Raw genomic sequence first — 22878 nt, forward strand, 5'->3', positions numbered from 1 at the left:
TGTTTGGTAAACTTATTCCAGAAACATTTAAAGAACAGAAAAACAATACAAATCCGTTTGGTAAAATCTATTCTTAAACACATTTTACCAAATTAATGAATTATTACAGAAATATCATTACTTAACTAAACTTTATTTAAAATTAAAATGAAAACATCTACCATAATGACAATATCCGGAGATACATTACACACAAAAATTTAAAGCCTAAGAAAAAAAAAAACATCATTTTTAAAACTACAATATTCCAAATCCTCAAACAGTATTTTCAATTTATTACAAAATCACAAGAATTGCATCAATCTTCTGTCTCGTTTAACTCCAACTTCTTCATTGCACTGAGAACATCAAGCTCTTCGTATTTTGAAATGAAAACAAACTATATAATATTAAAGATAAATGCAGCATATTGAATTGATAAAATAAACTCCCAAGTTAATATTGAAATGAAAAATAAACTCCCATGACTAAGACAAAATAAAATAAAAAAAAGTTATCACAGCCATAGAAAGTATTGTTAAACTCCCTATTACATAACGCAATCATCTATGTACTAACTGTGACATTCCAACTTCCCTTACCAGTACATTAGCAATTCGAATCCTAGTTTCATTAATCTCTCTAGCCCGGTTACGCTGACTTGTCTGTGATACTGGAGGGACATAGTCTTGATGAGGGGGGTTAAGTTCATCAGGGTCTACCTCTGCTAGGTCATTGTCTAGTCTCATAAATTCTTCATCTTTAAAATGTTCATCTCTGATGAAGTTATGCAGTCCACAACATGCTAGCATAATGTAAGATTGACCTTGCAAAGAGTAACCATTCATTTGTCTTAACAACTTGAATTTGTTCTTCAAAACTCCAAATGTACGTTCTATGACATTCCTAAGAGATGAATGCCTATAATTGAATAATTCCTTTGCTGTTGTTGGTCTTCTCTTGTTCCCTCTATAGTCTGGTAGATGGTACATCTCACCTCTAAATGGAGTTAGATATCTGGTTTGACTTGCATACCCGGAATTGACAACATAATACTTCCCTACAAGTAGAAGTATTTACATTATTACACAATGTACACAAATGTATTGTGTATGACTGAAATGGTTCTTAAAAAATATCTTGAGGTGGATGAGGAAAATTCAAATCTGGATTGCTCCTTGCTGCTTCAAAGACTCTGCAATCATTCACACTTCCTTCCCATCCTGTATACACAAATGTGAATCGCATATCAAAAGAACATATACACATCACATTTTGTGTAGTGATCCCCTTTCGATTTCTATATCGGATTTGATCTCTTCGTGAGACTATCGCATGAATGTGAGTACCATTTATGGCACCAATGCAATCCTAAGACAGAAGTAAAATGAAAAAGTGAAAAAAAAAAAAAAAAGTTACATATCAATATAAGAGGAAATGTCTGGGACTTGAGCATATATATAATATCCAAGTTTACTTTAAAGTATGGATAGTATTTGGGATTCTGTTCAATCTCTTTGGGTACTCGATTGAAATTTGGTGGTTTGATCTTCTCCTTGGCCAACCTCCGCATTGCAACCAATACATTTTAAAAAATGCGGCTAATTGTTTCTCCCGAGTGTTGGAACTTACTCTGTATATCCCTATTGCTTGCACATTTACCAACTATCCAAAGGAACATTGCAATTTATTCATCAACACGTATATAACGTACGTCCGCCAACCAACCCCTATGAGTCACCCATGAACATAGGTTTTCAAAAACATGCTTCTCCATCCTAAATTCTTCATAACATATGGTTGGGTGCCCATTCAACATGTCATTGACCAACACAGAACCTTGATATATACTAGTTTTACAAGGTTCCCTATCACGAAGCAACAAACTCAATAGCGAAATTACATGAAAAAGTACGACATCTTCATCACTGGATGAATCATCTAAATTATCTGAAGATATTAACATAACTGCAACAAAAATAAATAACTATAAAATTGAGAGACATTAAAACATAATAGTCAGTGTCATACCACAAATAAGGTAAATATAGTAAAACTTAAACAATCTCAACAATCAAACATAAATCTAAGTACGAAATAAAACAATTAAAAAGACAAACACACTTGTTCAAATAGTATCAAATAAAACATCTTCTGCAAAACTAAGGGCACTACTTTAAACCATCAAGTATCCAAGCCATTTTTTCAGGTTTAGCTGTAATAAAGATCTCCCTCTATACTGGATCAACACACATACGATCAATAGCCTTCACGTACTGGTCCTTAGGAACATCATCAATGTTGTCCAGTATAGCTTGACAAGCACTAGTACTATATTCTGATGTAGCACGAGCTCCTCGAATTGGAGATGCGGCAGAAGTACTCGTCGCCTTCCCCATTTTTCAATTCATATATCTACCAAGTTGGTTCAATGAAGTTACTGCATCTCCAGTCAGACTCTTTTTCCTACAGGCTGATGGTGTACTATCATGGGCTCTTTTGTTCGAGTTCGAATTCTCGTTTTCCTCAAAATCATCTATATCATCATGGAATCTCTCAGTGGGGGGAGGTGTATACACTCTATCCATATTATCTTCATTATCCTCTGTCATGTCAATAATAGGATCGGTGTTGCACGATCCTATATTCCCCCGTGCATATGAGTCTCAAAAAATGATACACAGCTCTGGCCAATAGGATAATCTATTTTTCTTAAATTTAGACCATGTTAGACCATGTTGGATTTGCCTGAAAAATATAATAACAATATATAAGATTAATTACATAACAAATTATAATTAATTAATAATGTAGATGATTACCTAAATAATGTCTATATATGTTTATCTGTATTGCTCTATCCCAGACTGACTCATCATCAACTGTGGCTGTCCTTGTCATGGAATTCCAACCAAAACCCGTTGTATCTAGTAGTTTCTTAAAGTTATTGTATTCTGTCCGCAGTTTGTAAATCTTATTATACAATTGTTCCTTTGAAATGGCACATCCCAGATAATTCTCCATACGGGTTTTAATGTCATTCCAACCAGTTTTGTTGAATGTACTAGCAGTCTTATTCCGTGTTTCACATTATCAATCATGAATTCAATGAAATTTTTTAACTCAACTTGTGTCCACTTAACATTGTCAATGTTACTACTAGCCATATGTCCTGTATATAACAAATCAAATACATGCAAGGAAAATGCTAATCACATTTCACAACAATTAATTGATGATACTCCAAGCTAGCAACCCTAGAGTAGTTGATGATACAAGCAAGGACCTACAGTAACTTTCAGATCGATAATCAAGAAATAAAATAGAGCAGCAGAGAATATTAACTCAATATGCACTATTGAGTCCTCCTGGCTACAATGAATAATTCATTCTCTATCAAAAAATTTGCTTTTAGATAACATGAGAGAATATTAACTGTTGCTGCTTCTCCCTTCCCCCATCTTCTTTATATCAGCCTTACCTGTTTACTTACCCTGCAAACCCACTTCTCTCTCTCTCTCTCTCTCTCCCTCTCTGTGTGTGTGCCTGTCTGAATGTGTACTGTACAATGCAATCCTAAGAGTAAACAAATCTTGTCATGTGTCTCACTCTTTAACCAAATAAGGTCTACTAGACTAACTGCTCTCCCCATGCTCCACATGTGTGTGTTGTTTATAGGGGAAGAGAGAGAAACAAAGAGAGAGAGAGAGAGAAGGTTCCATGTTGTGGCCTTGTGGGTCTTATGAGAACAGATAGAAATATCCATAGTCGACCATTAATGAGAAGTGGGTCCAGACACTCACCTAATCTGAAGACATAATTCTCCTCTTTTCCCTTTTCTCCAATCCCTTTATATTCTCCTTTCTTTTCTCAGTAACCCTCTTTCCATTTCATCACCTTTTATATTCCCCCCCCCCTCTCCTTCTCCCCAAACACAACCCTCTTTAAGTCTTACAATATACAAACTACATCTTTCTCCTAAAGATCCATTCACAAAACCCTTCTGCTTCCCAAAGGCCTCAAGCTTTTTTTTCTTTTAATAAGTGCATTATGTTCACACACCTCTGTTTCTTAGTTCAGTCTATCATACCCCATGACTCGACATTACTTCTCCATGTTTGTACCCTTCCCTGTCGTTCTCTCCTCACACCCTTCACAGACAAGTTCAGTACCTCACAAATCTCCCATTTATAATGTACTAACAGCTGCCAGTACCCACCTCTCAAGTCTCAACTCAACTTCTTATCCTTTTTCTCTTTGTTTTCTCAGTTGGCTGCTTTCTGTCTTCTTTCCTTAGTTTGGGTTAATGGGTCTATGTAGAAGGCTTGGAATTCTACTTCTTCTGTGGTGGTTCTTCTTGTCCAGGTTAAGCCCAGGTCTCAAATTTTAGGCTACTTCTTTGGGTTCTTGCCAAGATCAATGCCAATCCCACCTTCTGGTCCTTCCAAGCAACACAACGACATGGGCTTACAGAGTCGGCAGTCACCATGAAGATACATAGATAAATATATAGATAGATAGGAAGAAATGTGAAGACTGATCAAAGGGAAGGTTGGGTTATCTTTTGGTCTTTTTTTTTTCTTTTGATTTTTGATTAGTGGTATTAGTTACCAGAGAATATAGAAATCTCTTTCTCCCTGTTTTAACAGATATTCAAATCTTAACAATCTTAACAGTCATAAATCTTACCATTAATCTCTAATTTGGTATAAAACTTCATATCATGGAAGAGATTACAGATTTTAGAGTATGTAGCTGCTTGCTTTCCACTGGTTTTAGATCTAAAGTTGCAAGCCAATAATTTTTTGCAGTTTTGCACGGCCATTCTTGACTTTCTATATATAAAACAAATAGCAACAATCTGGAAATACCATAGCTGTCTACAACCTATGAAGATTGGAGATCCATAAAGAGTCTAAACAAAGTACGCCTACAACCTATGAAGATTGGAGATCCATAAAGAGTCTAAACAAAGTACGCCTATCTACTACCATATTGTCATGGATTATTATTAGATTCCGTTCTCACAAATGGTTTTTGTCTGAGAAGACAAAGGCCATGACAGTATACACTTCTATCAGAGAAGGGGTTGTTTGACAAATATGACGTTGCAGAGAGGGGTTTTACCTGTGAAGCTTGGATCGGTGCAGAATTTGTGACTCGAACTTGGATCGTTGGGAAAAGCCACACAATCAGTACTTGGATTTTTAGTAGTTTCTGCAAAAAAACAGAGTACAAGGCTTATATAAATTTAACAAAAGAAGAAGAAGAAGAAGAAGAGCAAAGGAAGAAGAGAAGAAGCAGAGCAGATAGGGAGTCACTCGTTGGAGAAGACAATGGAGATAGCGAGTCTCTCTCGTTGAAGAAGACAATGGAGATAAGGAGTCTCTCTCGTTGGACTCTCGTTGAAGAAGACAATGGAGATAGGGAGTCTCTCTCGTTGGAGAAGACAATGGAGATAGGGAGTCTCTCTCGTTGAAGGAGTCCTTCGCTGGTGTCCAAGAATTATCGGGCACAAATTCTCTAGTTTGTTTCAATTGAAGAGTTTCAAAACTGAAGAAACAAGGTTTACCTTGTTTCATAATTTTGTGTTTTACTTGTTTTTTTTACCCGGTTTGTTTCACTAGCATATAAAAACAGACCGGTGGACTCAAACGGTAGATTCCGTTTTTTTATACCAGTAGCATAGAAAACCACCAAAAACATAAAACAGAAGCGTTACCAAATGGGCTCCTAACAGAATCGTTTCTGGTGTTTACAAAAAATTAAGTAAAATGCCACATTGATTTATTATTATGAGTCAAACATTAGCACATAATCGAAGCCATAGCCACCAGCTCAATGTTTAGAGGAGGTATTTTGGAGGTCTCCAGAAACTGAATTGGTGAAGAAACTCAGATTATCATGAGTCACCTAACAGTCCACCCTCAATAAAGATCCTCAAAGCCCAAACTCCCAAATAGTCTGTTCATATAATGTTATCGATTGCAATTCACCAAGGAAGAATCACAGAAAAACAGTTGAAATGGAAGCAAGGAGCTTTTCATCAAGAAAAAAAACATAAAAACCTATTCAAGTTTGAAATCCCTAAGAAATCTGGAAGCTGACATCCCTGATGAAACGCTTTGGAACCTACAAGAGCTCTAATAAACCCATTCACAATGCCTCTTCAAACCTGACGTTTTTCCATGCAAAAAAAAAATGCAAGCAGAAATACTCTGGCTGCTTTGATTGTTTGAAAACATTTGTATATGCATCATCTATTGATCTCCATTCTTTAGATATGTTTAACTACATATTCTAGTGGGCTTGAGAAACTAGAACCCATCACAAAAGTAAAATATTTTTTCCAAAATGAGAGAAGAGAACCCATCAAAGAGCTAACCAAAGCTATGCAAGTTCGTGAATAGAAATAGGAAAAGAAAACAAAAACAAAGAAAGGGGAAGGGCTCTTCTCTTCTCAGAATCGTTTTCCAGGTTATAGCAGTCGTCGATTTTGTTTGTGAAACCCTAGGGTTTCAAGAAAGGGAAAGGGCAGGAGAAGTCATTGAGAGTTGCAATGATCGGTGAGAATTGTAACAGTTGTTGAGAGTTCAGGGGTCGTCCTCATTCTCTTCGTATTGAGTAGAGGACAGTGGCTCTTTTCTTTTCACCTCCGTTTTCCAAAGAATGGATATGGTAAAAAGATATGGAAATAGAGTTTTGTTGTTTTATTGCCAAAAGACAAAAATAACCCCCACTTACTTAAGTGAAGCAGGTGTTTCTCCGTCATTTTGCTAGAAGCATTTCTCACATGCAAAAAACACCAATTTGGTTTTTCTCAAATATGGATCAAAAGTGTGCCAAGTGCCCGGTTCGTTTTAAAAAATAGAAAAGCAAACCGAACATACCATAAAGAGCCCGTTTGATAACGCTTCTGTTTCAGAACAGGTGTTTTTTACCTTTATCATTTTTTTATGTTTCTGTGCTAGAAACGTGTTTCGGGGCTCTAAAATGGTGTTTGGTAAATTTGTTCCAGAAACGTTTTTAGAACAGAAAAACAACACAAATCCGTTTGGTAAAATCTGTTCTGAAACACCTTTTACCAAATTAATGAATTATTACAGAAATGCCATTACTTGACTAAACTTACTTAAAATTAAGATGAAAACATTCACCATGTATGACCATCCAAAAAGGATCTTGGTGGATTCGAACCACCATCCCCTTAGAACATGCTTGAGACATACTCATGTTCCAAGTGCTCTATCAATTTGAGCTAAAGACCCAACAAGTAGTGTTTGAAATTTACAAGTAACTCAATTCTTGTTATTCATTGCAGTCAACTTACTTCAAATAGAGTTTGAAATTTACGAGTAACCCAATTTTGAAGAGAAAGAACAAAATCAATTGTCTCTTCAATGAAAGGAATTTGAATAATAATCATTATAAAACAAGTCACCGGTAGAGGGAGTAGGTGTTTGGCATTAAGAGTGTAAATACCCAGTTGAGAAGGCCAATAGGGATGGTAAATAACATGAAAGAGTAAGCACAACAAAGTGGGGGAGAGGTGTCATGGTCAATTTTATAATCTCTTTTAGGAAAGACAAACCTAAGATGCCTCTTCTTTTCTTAAGAGTGTTTTTTCACCGTAGCAGATGGATCACTTGTGCTGCTTTGCAACATCAGTCCAAATACTTAAAAGTGTTTTTTCACCGTAGCAGTGCTCGATTAATTCGTTGCCTTGGCATCTTGTATTGAATCTGTTTCATAGTATTTTAAAGAGGACTGATCTGTGCAGGTACAATTTTTTGTCAACTAGAAAATGCTTTTGGTTCATCTTAATTGCAAGGTCTAGTCATTGAATTCATTATCTTCTTAGTTAATCTGGTTTTGCAGTTTCTTGTTTAACGTGATTCAAGGACAGATGATTTTGTTTAGGAGCAATACATTTAGATAGCTTCAAGGACAAATCTGATTGCTTAAGAATTATACATTTATTTAAGAATGATATGTCAATATAGCTAATGGAACACCCAACTGCTTCTTTCTGTTACATTCATTTAAGAATTATATCTATTGACAAGTAAAAATTTTCAGGTCTCTCCATCCTATGTGCTTCTTATGTTCTGTTCCAACTTTATTGTTGAATATGTATACTCGGTTCTCAAATCATGAGAGGTATAGCTTATGAAGAAGAAGACCCATTTCTCTTCCCTAACCAGCTCTCCCCACTTCACTTCAGGTATAGCTTCTTGATCAGATTATTATATTCTCTTTCTCTTCTTTTCAATTAACCTAATCTTTCAATTATTTGTTTCTTTTCATGTTTGTTGAAGTGGATACTACCCTCCACTGAACTGGGAATGGGACTGGGAATTTCCTATCCATGAGAGTCTGTTTGATCCCATACCTTTAATTGAGAATCTTCCCACTTACCCTTTAATGAAAACCTTACCCACTAATGGAGGTAATCATCTACTTTAAGTTTTCTAATTTCTTTGACTTCCATGGCTTCTTAATCCATTTATCTATCCATCCATCACTGTTTTATTTATGTGTTTGTAGAGGATTTTCTCATTGGAGGTGGTGAGGATTTGAGGAAAGAGATAGTTTTGTATGGTAATAGTAGTGACAGAGAAGGTGGTGAGGATTTGAGGAAAGATAAGAGGAAGAGATCAGACAGAGAACAGAAGACCAATGGCTCTAGTGAGTTAACCAGGGAAGCCATTTCCAGTTATTTCTATATGCCAATCACACAAGCTACAAAGGAGCTTAATGTTGGCTTGACCCTCTTCAAGAAGAGGTGTAGGGAATTGGGTATCAATAGGTGGCCTCATCGGAAGTTGATGAGCCTCCAAACCCTAATAAAGAACATCCAGGTAGGTACCTCTCTCTCTCTTTTATTGGTCACTTAGGAACTAAGAGATTTGTTTCTACTTAGGAACTAAGAGAGGAAGGAGAAGAGAGCGAAGCACATCTAAGGCAAGCAGTGGAGTTATTAGAGCAAGAGAGGAAGCTAATGGAGGAGATGCCGGACTTAAAGCTTGAGGAGAAGACTAAGAAGCTAAGACAAGCATCCACAGCAATTGTCATCTATCATCTTAAATGAACTACACAAAATTCATCCACAGCAAAACCATGAAAAATAAGCTACTTTCACATAAGAAACAAGAAACAAATCCCTGTAAGTTCCTCCTAATAACCCCACTTATACTTTCAAGGTTTGATTCAACATACAGAATAAAGACCACATTGTTACTTCAGAAAAGATTGCCAAGTTCTTTTTTAGGGAATTCAAAATTGATAATGGTGGTGGTAAATTGCACAATTGCAATTTTTGGAAATAAACCTCACACCCAGACAAAACATCTGCCTTCCTGTTTTCTTTTTGACTAATAATCTCTAACATTGACCTAAAGATTTGAAACTCTAATTTTTAAATACGCCACATATGCTACTTTCACATTAGAAAGAAGAAACAAATCCCTGTAAATTCCTCCTAATAACCTCACTATACCTCAGTGTTTGATTGAATATACAAAATAACGACAAACCTGCTACTTTAGAAAAGATAGTGCCAAGCTCTTTTTTGGGGGAATGATAGCGCCAAGTCAAAATAGAACATGGTTGTGGCACATTGCTAACAATTCCCCGTGGAAATCCTACTGAAAACCTAATTTACCACAAACCACTACATTTAACCAAGTCTTGTGTGCCCACATCCAAACCAAAAATGGTTTTGGTCTGAGAAGACAAAGGCCATGGAGCTTGGATCGATGGTCTGAGAAGACAAAAGCCATGATAGTATACACTTCTATCAGGGAAGGGGTTGTTTGACAAATATGAGGTCGCAGAGAGGTGTTTTACCAGTGAAGCTGGGATCGGTGCAGAATTTGTGACTCGAACTTGGATCGTTGGGAAAAGCCACACAATCAGTACTTGGATTTTTAGAGTTTCTGCAAAAAACAGAATACAAGGCTTATATAAATTTAACAGAATGTCACGTTTCTTTATTAGGATTTGTTTTAATGGTTTGTTTGTGGTTTTTATTAGTTTGTGATTGTTGTGGTGCCATGCTGCAGCCACGTAGAAGTAGTAGAGTTGGGTTGGGAATGTCTTTGAGATTATTTCATTCGTTTAGGATTGTTTGTTAGAGTCCATTACGTTAAAGAGTCCTGGTTGTAGTCTGGTTGTGATCCCTATATTAGTTTAATCATCTAATGAGAAAGCAACGAGAATTATATTGCAAATTGAGCCTTGCTCGAGGAGATCCCCCCTGAAGTGGGATACAATATTATTTTCTAGTTCTTCTTCCTAAAATCTCCAGGGTCGTACTATCTGGTATCAGAGCGGTTTTGTCCATGGCAGAAGGAACCCGAACTCAGCAGTGTTTGGAAGCCGAGATCGCTAAACTCTCCGCCAAACATGATGAGAGCCTCAAAGAGATTAAGCAGCTGATTACCTCTATGGATAATCAGTTTGCTGCCATAGACCTTAAGTACGACCAGCTTGCCGCGTCCGTTGCTTCTCCTCAGTCGAACACTCCAATCGCCAGTCATGAAGCTAGCCACTCCCAGCGTTTTGGTACTCCCTAAGGTCCGATTCAAACCAAGTTTGGAAAGGTTGAATTTCCAAAATTTGATGGGGAAGATCCCTTGGGCTGGATCTATCGAGTGGAGCAATTCTTTGTTTATAACCAAATCACGAAGGACAACAAGGTTGCCTTAGCCCTATTCATCTAGAACGGAAAGCCTTGCAGTGGTTCCGTTGGTTCGAAAGTATCCATAGCCGAGTTGGATGGAAAGCCTTGGTGGACGCCTTGTGCATTCGGTTTGGTCCCAATACCCTTGAAGACTTCACCGGTGCTCTTACTAAACTCCGCCAAACCACCACAGTGAAGGCATATCAAGAACAATTCGAAGAGTTGGCTACCCGCACCAACAGCCTCACTGATGAATTTTTCATCAGTTGTTTTATCAGCGGTCTGAAGGATGAGATTCGAATGACTGTTCAGATGTTCAAACATAGCACCATTAGTCAGGCCTTAGGGCTTGCATGCCTCCAAGAAGATAATGCCGAGGCCCTTCATCGACAGCGAAGCAGGCTCACTCCAGCCCCACGTACACCTCTTAACTGCTCCACCAAATCACAAATAATACCTGCAACGACTTCTTCATCCCTCCCCTTTAAGCAGCTCACCCAGTCGGAGATGAACGCCCGACGCGAAAAGGGACTTTGCTTCAATTGTGATGAAAGATTCACCACTGGTCCTCGATGTAAAACCAAGCAACTTTTCCTACTTGAGGCTGGAGGATCCAATTCAGAAAATGATCTAGGCGATCCAGATTTGCCGGACGATGGTACTCACAATGCCGAGAATGATGTTCAGATCTCCTTTCATGCCCTCATGGGCTCACCATCACCCCGTACCATGCGCGTACACGGCTATGTTAAGCGCCGACCAGTATCGATTTTGATTGACTCCGGCAGTACCCACAACTTCCTCAATCCAAGGGTCGCCAAGCGTACTAGTTGCACAGTTCAGCCCACGCACCCACTCTGAGTGAAAGTGGCCAATGGCGAACAGCTGCTCAGTAACTCGATCTGTCCTGACCTCCGCTAGTTTCTGCGTGAGAAGGAATTCTCAGCGGCTACTCGACTCTTACCTCTTGATGGGTATGACATCGTCCTAGGTATCCAATGGCTCACCACTCTTGGCGATATTATATGGAATTTTGAGAAGTTACGCATGGAATTTTGGTTGAATGGGCATAGGCATGTGATGAGAGGTGCTCAAAGTGGAGATTTGAAGGCCGTTGGGCGTGAGGAGATGAGCCGCACTATACAAAAGCATGGATAGTGTGCCTTTGCCACTCTCTATTCTATTACTTCAACCTCCACTCATGACAAGGTTAACCCTCCACCATTGACCGAACTGTTACTTGAGTTTGCTCTAATTTTTGACGAACCACACGACCTGCCAACAGAGCATGCTCAAGACCATTGTATCCCCATGCTGCCAGGCACGACACCCATCAACGTGCGCCCTTACAAGTATCCATATATGCAAAAAAATGATATTGAAAAACTTGTTCAGGAAATGCTACAATCTGGGATCATCCGCCCAAGTGTCAGCCCTTTTTCCTCGCCCATTCTTTTAGTACGGAAAAAGGACAACGCGTGGCGGTTCTGTGTTGATTACAGGGCCCTAAATCAAGTCATTGTGAAAGATAAGTTCCCTATTCCAGCCATTGACGAATTGTTGGATGAGCTTCACGGCGCCCAATTGTTTTCCAAGCTTGATCTTTGATCAGGTTTTCATTAGATTCAGGTTTACCCACCTGACATTTTGAAAATGGCGTTTCGTACTCATAAAGGGCATTATGAATTTTTAGTCATGCCTTTCGGCTTGACTAACGCCCCTTCGACTTTCCAGTGCCTCATGACGGAGATCTTTAAGCCCATCCTTCACCGTTTCGTGCTTGTATTTTTTGACGACATATTGGTATATAGTTAGAATTGGGAAGATCACCTCTCACATCTACGAACTGTGTTTACTACATTGCACCACCACCATCTCTTTGTCAAGCGCAGCAAGTGCGCCTTTGGACTGCCGCAGCTTGAGTATTTGGGACACATTATTTCTCGTGAAGGTGTGGCAACTGACCCTGCTAAGGTGGCCGATATGGTTAACTGGCCTAAACCATAGACCTTGAAGGCCCTACGTGGTTTCCTCGGTCTTACTAGCTATTATCGTCGCTTTGTGCGTGATTATGGAAAGATAAGCCGACCCCTTACATATATGCTCAAGAAGGATGGATTTGTTTGGACACTGTCATCTAAAGCTGCCTTTGAGTCGCTCAAGCATGCCATGAGCACTGCCCCTGAACTTTCTTTACCTGATTTTTCCAAGGAGTTCACTATAGAAAGTGATGCATGTAGGGTAGGCATCGGAGCCGCGTTGCTCCAAGATGGGCGCCCTATTACCTTCACAAGTAAAGCCCTCTTGCCCAAAAATCTGGCTCTCTCGACCTACGAGAAAGAAATGTTGGCCATTGTTCACGCCATCCACAAATGGAGGCCTTATCTCATAGGACGACACTTCAAGATACAGACTGACCATCAAAGTCTCAAATTCCTACTTGAGCTGGGTATCAGCACGCCAGCCCAACACCAGTGGCTCGCTAAACTAATGGGCTATGATTATGAGATTTTATATAAAAGAGGCGCAGAGAATAAGGTTGCAGATGCTCTCTCACGACAAAGTGAAGATGAGATCGTGCTCCACGCCATTACTGGACCTGTGTCCAATTTGCTGGACCAAATTCGATCGGAGTGGATTTCAGATACCTCCCTCCATCAGATCTTGCAGGACCTCCAGGCCGATGCTACATCTCACCGGGGTTATACATGGCTGAATGATGAACTTCGTTACAAAGGTCACTTGGTTATTAGCCCGACATCTCCTATTCGAGCTACCATCCTCACTGAGTTACATTATGGACCGACCGGAGGACACGAAGGATTTTTGAAGACACTAAAGCGCGTTGGCCGCACTTTTTATTAGTCTGGTTACCAGAAGGATATCCGCCATTTTGTGGCTGAATGCGACGCCTGTCAGCGTAATAAAGGCAAAACTGTGGCCTCTCCAAGGTTGTTGCAGCCCCTCCAAATACCCACACGGGTGTGGACCAAGTTGTCTATGGATTTTATTGAAGGCTTGCCTGCCTCTTCTGGTAAAACCGTGATCTTTGTTGTGGTGGATTGTCTCAGTAAATATGATCATTTCATGTCATTGAGCCATCCGTACACTGCTTCCATAGTAGCTCAGGTGTTCTTCGACGGGGTTTTTAAACTCCACAGTATGCCTCAATCCATTGTGAGTGATCGAGACCCAATATTTTTAAGCACATTTTGGCAGGAATTGTTTCAACTCCATGGTTCTCAGTTGCGCATGAGCTTGGCCTATCATCCCCAGACGGACGGGTAGACAGAGGTCGTGAATCGTTGTTTGGAAACATATCTCCGATGTGTTACCGGTGACAAACCTAAACAATGGGCACGGTGGCTTTTGTTAGCAGAATGGTGGTATAATACCTCATTTCACTCTTCCACCAAAACCACTCCTTATGAAGTTGTATACGGTTAGCCTCCACCACCGCTCACTCTTTATACCCCGGGAAGCACCCCAGTTGCCGCATTTGATCAGCAGTTAAGAGAGCGTGATAGTTTCCTTCGAGCAGTTAAAGAGAACCTTCATCGCATTGTACACCGCATGAAGCAGCAAGCTGATCTTCACAGCTCAGAAAGAGAGTTTCAGGTGGATGATTGGGTGTTCTTACATCTCCAACCTTATCGGCAGTCCACTGTTGCAACACGTACCAATTTGAAGCTATCCCCAAAATTTTATGGCCCCTTCAAAGTGACTCAACGCATCGGGCCGGTGGCTTACAAGCTTGACCTGCCTGCTCAGTCGAGGGTTCATCCCGTATTTCATGTCTCTTTCCTAAAAAAGAAACTGGGTCAGCAAGTTCTTGCTCAAATGACTCTCCCTGAAGTTAATGAAGACGGACAGTTTCTCGTAGAGCCCATTGCTGCCCTGGATCCCCGTGTGGTGAAACGCAACAATCGCGCTGTAACTCAAATCTTAGTTCAGTGGTCTGGTAGAGCGCCTGAGGATGCCACGTGGGAGAACTGGCATGATCTTCATCAACGGTTTCCACAGTTTGATCCGTGGGGACACAAATCCTCTTAAGGAAAGGGGAATGTTACGTGTCTTTATTATATTAGGATTGGGGAATGTTACGTTTCTTTATTAGGATTTGTTTTATTGATTTTTATTGGTTTGTGGTTTTATTGGTTTGTGAATGTTGTGGTGCCATGCTGCAACCACGTAGAAGTAGTAGAGTTGGGTTGGGAATGTCTTTGAGATTATTTCATTCGTTTAGGATTGTTTGTTAGAGTCCATTACGTTAAAGAGTCCTGGTTGTAGTCTGGTTGTGATCCCTATATTAGTTTAATCATCTAATGAGAAAGCAACGAGAATTATATTGCAAATTGAGCCTTGCTCGAGGAGATCCCCCCTGAAGTGGGATACAATATTATTTTCTAGAAGAAGAAGAAAAAGAGAAGAAGCAACTTACCTATCCAACAGATCTAGGGTTTCGTTGGTGAAGATGCTGTCACAAGGAACCAGCGGCTCGGTGGAGAAGACAACGGAGATAGGGTGTGCCACAAATCTCTTTTCGAGGCACAAGAGAAGAAGATGTCGTAGAGTGAAGATGGACTCTGTCTCGTTGAAGGAGTCCTTCGCTGGTTTCCAAGAATTATCGGGCACAGATTTCCTATTTTGTTTCAATTGAAGTGTTTCAAAACTGAAGAAACAAGGTTTACCTTGTTTCGTAATTTTGTGTTTTACTTATTTTTTTTACCCGGTTTGTTTCACTAGCATATAAAAACAGACCGGTGGACCCAAACAATAGATTCCTTTTTTTATGCCAGTAGCATAGAAAAACACCAGAAACGTGAAACAGAAGCATTACCAAACAGGCTCGTTTTCATCCCATTTTTGTTAAAAAAAAAAAAAAAAAGGGAAAAACACTAGAATCGTATTTTTTTTAACGTTGCCATACATAGCCTAAATGATTCACTCCAATTCCTACACTAATAATTACGAAAATATCATTTTAAATGTTACAAATGTCATTTTTCAAGATTTAACAATCTTCATCAATTTCAATTTGAATTATCTTGGTAGCGGGTTAATTTGTCTGGACGCATGGACTCGTCATTTTTGAGTTGAATTTGTTGATTTCTCCAATTCCGATCTGATTTCTAGTACCTTAAGACCTCCACATATGTCTAACAAGTTTAGATGCCACCAATTGTTTTTCTTAAAAAAATGCTCTTAACATGCCTTATGTTTTTTGATACATAACAAGTAAACCCTTTATAGACTAGTCCATTCTACCTTGTGCATGTCGTTTCCCCCTCCGGTGTAATCCGTAATTAGTGAACGTCTTGTGTTTATGGTCATCTCTATCTATTCAGATAATCCTCACCATGGATGGTGTTCCACCCCCTGTCATCCCATCATCCCAAGTTCCCTTGAATATTACACCTGAACTGATTCACACGCCCTCTCACCTTCAACCTTCAGCCTCATCCTTCCCTTCGAACCCTTCTTCTCCCACCAGCCCCCCTGCAACATCTTCCCAATATGGACCCCTACAACTCTTCACTTCCTAACCCAACTTCAGATGATAAGGATGATTCCTTCTTACTAAATGATGATTTGGAGGAGCAACTTAGCCATAAATTGGAAGTGGTATCCTTTCATGGCGGTGAATGATGGCCTCACAGCTTGGAATTTGAAGTATCCGATTGAAGTGGTACCCTTTCATGGCAATCGCTCTTTATTTCAGTTTCATCCCCCTTTTGACATTATAAATATGCAGTAGGAAGGCCCCCTTGGTCAGTTGGAGGTAATCTAATCGTCTTGGAGAAATGGAAATCAACTAAAGATTGAGAATTTTGTTATGTAGAGTTCTAGGTTCAACTACATGACGTTCGATGGGAATTATTTACTCTGGATTGGCATCTTAATTGGCAACTAAACTTGGAATCGCCCCCTTCAAGTAATGCTTTTTCAGGGTGTTCAATTTGGTGCTCAAGGTACTATAGACACCTCATTTTATCTTTCCCTAGGAGATTTTCTATGACGATGATGAGCACCCTCCAAGGGGTAGAACTGATGTATCTGTGGATGTAGCATCAGTGTGCACTGCCCGAATCCATTTACCGATCATCGATTCCCCCTTGTCAGAGTCCAAAACCAGAGCCTCCAAACCCTTCAAGATCCCCTGGAAAGGCTAGCCCTGACCGAGATTCCTTGGAACCATCTTGGCCCAGCATATAACTTAGCTTAAATAGCCCAATTCCTCCCTATCGACATTGAAGTTCAGGTCGACACTCAGAGACCCCAAGTTGACAATGACCCCACCTTCCATCGACATCGACATATCTCCACTCACTGAGTCACTATTGAGCAAAGCATTCTTACTGTCTAACATACCTTGACATTCAGAACATTCGCATTAAGACCCAAAAACACCCTCCTCGATGTCAAGTGATGTTCATCGACAGACACTTGATGTCGACCTTATCCCCCTTTGATGTCGACTCGACCCTAGTTCACTATCGAATTTGTGCAAATCTGAGAAGCCCAAACTCACCGTGTTTAGCTCTTATTTTGATTCTTTTTGTGACCAAGCCCAATTTTGGCAACTTGGATGTGTATATTGGCTTCCTTAGGCCCCCAAAAACATCCCCTAAGGCAACTAAACACTTGCCCAGACCCCATTCGTTATAGCCTTGACAAAAAATCCACTGTCAATGTAAAGGCAACTCCTTTCGATGATCCGGATGAAACCCAGCATCCTAGCATGAATTTGGTACAACCCCTCTCACATTGAGAAGGGTGTCCTTGAATTCTTGACTACTGAATTGGTGCGTCCAATTCAGCTCCCCCACTCAATTGCCTTTGAGCCTTTGGTATTCCACTTACTCCTTAGTCCTTTACCACCATTACCTCTTGAGCCATCATCACTTAAGACTTCAAGATCACAGCTTAGAATCATCAATCCGGTGATTTTGGTGTTTGGTAATGAAGTGTCGCTTACAAGGAGACAAGAGAAGCCATCGCAAGTGGCGATACGTACTCCACATACAAATCTCCTGAGTCACAAAAAGAAAACCTCCACATCTCCAGCTTTTAATCCTCTTCCAACTAGGTAGGTGATAATTTGCTTTTGCACTTTGATTAAGTCTTTTTGTTTTCATTATTTAGTTAATTTTGCATCTCTAGAGGAGTGTGGTACAATCTCTCTAGATGGTGATCACACATTTCCTTTTCTTTCTTTTATATTGTGATCTCTTTTGCATGTATGCATTGATCCATGATCCCCATCCCCTGCAGTCTAAGACTTACCCTACTTATATACATGTTGTAGGTTCACATGAAAGTACGTTCTTCTTATGCATCCTTAATTCTAGTTTGTATGGTCATTGCCATGCCATACATGTTTAATCTCCATGTCCACATGCCCTATATTTTCCCATGCCATGCATGTAAATGAAGCCGTCATTCCTTTATTTTTCATACACCCATCATCCTACCATACTTAGTTTAGTATTGATCATGCTTAGGTATATAGGATTTAAAGTCTTTCTTTTACCTTCTTGTATACTGACCATTTTCTGCAGCCGAACCTCCGGGTATGTGCTCTTTCACCTTCCCTTGTATCTTACTTCTTTAGAGTATTTTTGTACTTTGTCCTTTTTCCAAAAGCAAGTTATATCATTGCCTACACAAGTAATAGAAAGACGGGCAAGTCTAGATGGACTAGGGTGCCTAATACCTTCCTCGAACCATAACTTGACCCGTCCCCAGACCAATGGACTAATCAATCCCCAATGGCATCACATGAGAGTCACATTTACAATTTCAGGCCCTAGACCCTCCTTTAGTGGCGACTCCTACAAACATGTCAATTAACCTATCTTGTTGCCCCCAAAGAGGGATGAGGTGGAGGACACATGGCGATCCCCCGCCATGTCATGGTCCTCACAGCGGCAACTCCACTGGGAATGCTTTTACTTGTGTAAACTAGGTCAGACTTTTGATGTGCTTGGCATGTATGTTGTACTGTTTAACCTGCTTTTTCTTTATTATTGTGTGCTTTTGGATGCTAACTTTGGTGAGCTAATTTGCATTATGTGTTGCCTACACTATCACACACCGTTGGTTATGCCAACAACGCATGGTTTAACCCCATTTCTTATACCTCATGGCGTAACCCTAGGCCCGATGTATGGACACGCAGCTAACCCTTGATGAATCCACATTTCTTAGCACCGTACTATTTGGTATATCAAAGAGTTTAACATGCTTTTTCTTTATTATTGTGTGCTTTTGGATGCTAACTTTGGTGAGTTAACTTGCATTATGTGTTGCCTACACTATCACACATCGTTGGTTATGCCAACAACGCATAGTTTAACCCCATTTCTTATACCTCATGGCGTAACCCTAGGCCCGGTGTATGGACACGCAGCTAACCCTTGATGAAACCACATTTCTTAGCACCATACTATTTGGTATATCAAAGAGGCTTACACTGCCATACTACTTGATCATCTTACTCGTAGGAGTCGTGAGAGGTATATAGGACCAACTTACTAAGAAAAACCTTTTTTGTCCTATTATCCTGAAACCAGCATGCATCATGTAGGGATTTAGAGCCCAACGCTTAGGTGATGACACACTAATTATAAGATTGTTTGAGAACTGAACTGGCTCTTTGTTAACCTTGTTCTTAACCGGCTTGATTATTCATAATCTCATCTTAGGCCCACTTCACAAATATGTGGCCCTTGATATATGGGTCAACTTAGTTCCCATACTTACTAACCCATATTTGGGATTGACATGTTTGTTGTGAAATTGTTTGTGCATCATATGTATATCACTTCCCTTAGGGTGAGGTATATGGGGTACGAGGTTTGCTATAGGCCTAGGTTCTTTCCAAATTCCCTCTTGGTCTAATCGTGACCCTATCTTAATTAAGAAACATTACTTTGGGATGACAGGATACCGGTTCTACAACTAGTTGGGCTAGGATTGGGAGGAGGTTGGTTCGCGTGTCGAATTCTCCTGAATCGGAAATGGGTGATACCGGGAAGAACTATACAGACATAGAAGAGCTGAAGACCTAGATGCAACTTTTAGTTAGCCTAGTGACTAAGTTAGTGATTAAGTTAGTGCCGAGTGTTACCGTACCGGTGGCACCACATGCCAGTTTAAACCAGAGTCGCACATGACTTTATGGAGGTTCATCGCTCAACCCCAATTTGACCCTAGAGGACGATGTCATCACATTTGGACTACAACCATATGTTGAGATAATTGAGACCCGACTTTTGAGGCAGAAGATCGAGAAACTATAACATGTTAGGAAGAATGTCAAAGGGGTAGAGGACTCTGTTTCTTCCCTAAAGCATGCTTTCCTAAGGGTTTCAAGTGGAAATCCAAAAAAGTTTGAGGGAACTGGTGACCCACAAGCCCACCTTAGGGTTTACATAGGCCAAATGAGAATCATGAACTTTTCAGAACAACAAATGGGCCAGGCTTTTCAAATGTCCCTAACTGGGCCTGCCTTGAGATGACTTATGTCTTTGGATTCCTCTCAAACCCGTACTTGGGATGACATAGTAAAGGCCTTCAAGAATCAATAGTCATAAAACACTGAGATGAAGTTAACCCGTCGAGACCCGAAAACCACTAAACAAGAAACTAATGAAGGATTCACCTAATACTTGATGCGGTTCAGGTCAAAGGCTGCACTAATGTGGGATCGGCCCATAGAGAAAGAGCAAGTCAAGATGATCATCAAGAATCTACAAATGACTTACAAAACCCACTTGTTTGCCCAACCCTTGACTACTTTCAAGGCTCTGTTTAAAGTGGGTCAACAAGTTGAAGATGCATCGAACCCTCCTAATCTTATTCAAGGGAATCCTAAGCAGGGTGTCACAGTAAGCACCCAGCGAATTGGAGCTAGGAAAAAGACCTTTCCTAGTAAGAACACTGAAATAAAGGTGTTGACACCAACCATAGAGGCCCCACTGTTGATTGATAACAATGCTCCAAGGGCAGGGGCAAACTAGTAAATGAGACAATTAACAGACGTAGGCATGCCACTGAGCCTAGTCCTTAAGAATTTAATCCAAAAATGACTTTTCACCAAGATCTAGCCAGCGAATTTGCTAACCCCATTACCCAAATGGTACAAGCCTAACCTATACTGTGAGTAGCATCAGCAAAATGAGCATACAACCGATGAATGTTTCCAATTGAAGCATGCAGTTCAAGATCTACTAGATGAACGAGAGTTTGTGGTCCAACCAAACCAACCTAAATTTTGCGATCAATGACCTCATTTTTTCCTAGACCTCTTGGACCACAGTATTTTGGGCTTCTAGGATGTCTGCTATATTCACGAACTGGTAGCACCTTTCTAGCAGTTTTGTCATGGTGTCAGGATGGTCCAAATCCATACGAGCTCCTTCTCCATAATACCAGTGTATAATATGTTGTACCCCATGGCATCGTCCAGATCCTTAATGTCCAAAGATTCATTTGTTAATCGGGTGACATAGTCACGGATTGGCTCATCATCCCTCAGTCTTATCGTCAAGATGTTAACGACGGACTTCTTCTATTTGACGCTGCTTAAGAAGCAAAGGCAAAGGCTTTCGCCAACTCTACGAAGCTCCTGATGGAGCTTGACTTCAATCGTGAAAACCATGTGGTTGCTGCCCCTTTCAACGACCCGAGAAAAGCTCTACAAGAAACCGCGTTGCCTCCACCGTAGATGGTCATCATGGCATTAAAATAGTTGATGTGATCATTCAGATCTGTCATCCCATCATATGGTACGAAGTTGGGTGGTTTAAACCCATACAACAACATGGCTTTAATGATGTTAGTTGAGAAGGGGTGATCTCCCAGAAGGGAATGTCCGGGCAACAATGGGGGCTTGTCAAGGCTCTTGAGTTTCGCATCGAGATCCTGTATTCTCCTTTTGAGATCTTGGTTCATCAGCTCACTGGAGACTGTCATTTGACTTTGTCTATAACTCCACCTGCATGTCCTTCTACGACCTTCCAATGGTTTAGGCAAGGTGTAGTCTTTAGGATGTCCTCCACGCTGCATCCCACTCATCTGTCTTCTGTTGCTCTATATCTGATGCTCCCTAGGCAAAGATCCTCCAGCCCTGGCCGGAGCCACAGTTGAGTTGCGTGCTCCATGCTCCTTGGAGTGAACTTGTGTCATCGAGGAGCATGTAGGGAGTGTTCCCATTCGGGTAGTGGGGATTACCGCTTCATGGTGGGATGATTGTGATTATCCCGCTCGACTTTCTGACCTTCTTGCTACAGGCATTATTCACGGCAATGGCACCTTTGGATTCTGGGCTAAGGATGGCATCTGTTGCGATGGTACCACGGAAGGTGGCACGAGAGGCATAGCTGGGCACGCTTGCCTAACAATGTCCCTAAGAAGGGCATTGGTTTGCAGGGATTGGAGCTGTAGATCCCCGATTTATGCATTAGTGGCAGGAGCACTAGGGTCCAACGTCTTTGGTATCATCATAGCTGGTATAGGTGGCGGTGGTGGAAGCCCCTCCACTGCTGGATAAGGGTGTCAAAACCAATTCAAAACTGAAAACTGAACCCGAAATCGATTTTATGTCAAGACCCGTTGGTTTGAATTGAAACCGAACCGAATGCCACACTTAACCCAAAACCCTATATCTTTTAATTTTTTTTTTGGGTAAATGGTAAGTATCCAAAATGGCAAAATAAACTCTATATCTTTTCTTTGTTTTGTTGTTGACCATCTAACCGAATGACCTTTCATATTCCACTTTCCATTTTTTCACTATTTCCCTTTCTTGATTTGTTTTGACACCCTTCCCAACAACCAAGTTTTCAAATTCTCAACAGCCAATTCCATTACTACCTTCCATTACTTCCCACTCCACCACTCCCACCACTTCCAACATTACAGATACACTCACCCCTCCTAATGTTACAAATCCCAATCAATTACAAAACCACCAGATGTTTTAATCCCATTACCTATCTACCATTACTTCCAACTCCACTTCTCCCACAACTTCCAAGGTTATAGGTCCACTAACACCTTCCAAGGACACAAATCTCAATCAATTACAAAACCAGCAACTATTACAACCCCATGTGTCACAATTGCTTTTATCCCTGCTACCCCATTTAATGGCTATTTCTCTTCAACCCATTACCACCACTATAAATGCTACACCCTTAGCCATAACA

The 22878-nt window shown here is 40.4% G+C and overlaps 1 protein-coding gene across 1 annotated transcript; it reads left to right on the forward strand.

The window, feature by feature from the left end:
• Nucleotides 1-8132: 8132 nt before the first annotated feature.
• Nucleotides 8133-9070, forward strand: LOC122655321 (protein RKD1-like). The gene is made up of 4 exons (XM_043849526.1): nucleotides 8133-8203; nucleotides 8298-8428; nucleotides 8527-8840; nucleotides 8903-9070. Exons 1-4 carry the CDS (start codon nucleotides 8133-8135, stop codon nucleotides 9068-9070), a joined length of 684 nt encoding a protein of 227 aa, XP_043705461.1.
• The last annotated feature ends 13808 nt before the right edge of the window (nucleotides 9071-22878 follow it).

Source organism: Telopea speciosissima, chromosome 3 (assembly GCF_018873765.1).
Source record: "Telopea speciosissima isolate NSW1024214 ecotype Mountain lineage chromosome 3, Tspe_v1, whole genome shotgun sequence".
NCBI classification, from domain to species: domain Eukaryota; kingdom Viridiplantae; phylum Streptophyta; class Magnoliopsida; order Proteales; family Proteaceae; genus Telopea; species Telopea speciosissima.

What these genes read in the sequence shown, in the direction of transcription:
- LOC122655321 (XM_043849526.1), top strand. Translation starts at nt 8,133, where the DNA reads ATGAGAGGTATAGCTTATGAAGAAGAAGACCCATTTCTCTTCCCTAAC. An exon ending in CTCTCCCCACTTCACTTCAG is followed by an intron (nt 8,204 to 8,297) that starts GTATAGCTTCTT and finishes TGTTTGTTGAAG; the next exon opens with TGGATACTACCCTCCACTGA. An exon ending in AACCTTACCCACTAATGGAG is followed by an intron (nt 8,429 to 8,526) that starts GTAATCATCTAC and finishes ATGTGTTTGTAG; the next exon opens with AGGATTTTCTCATTGGAGGT.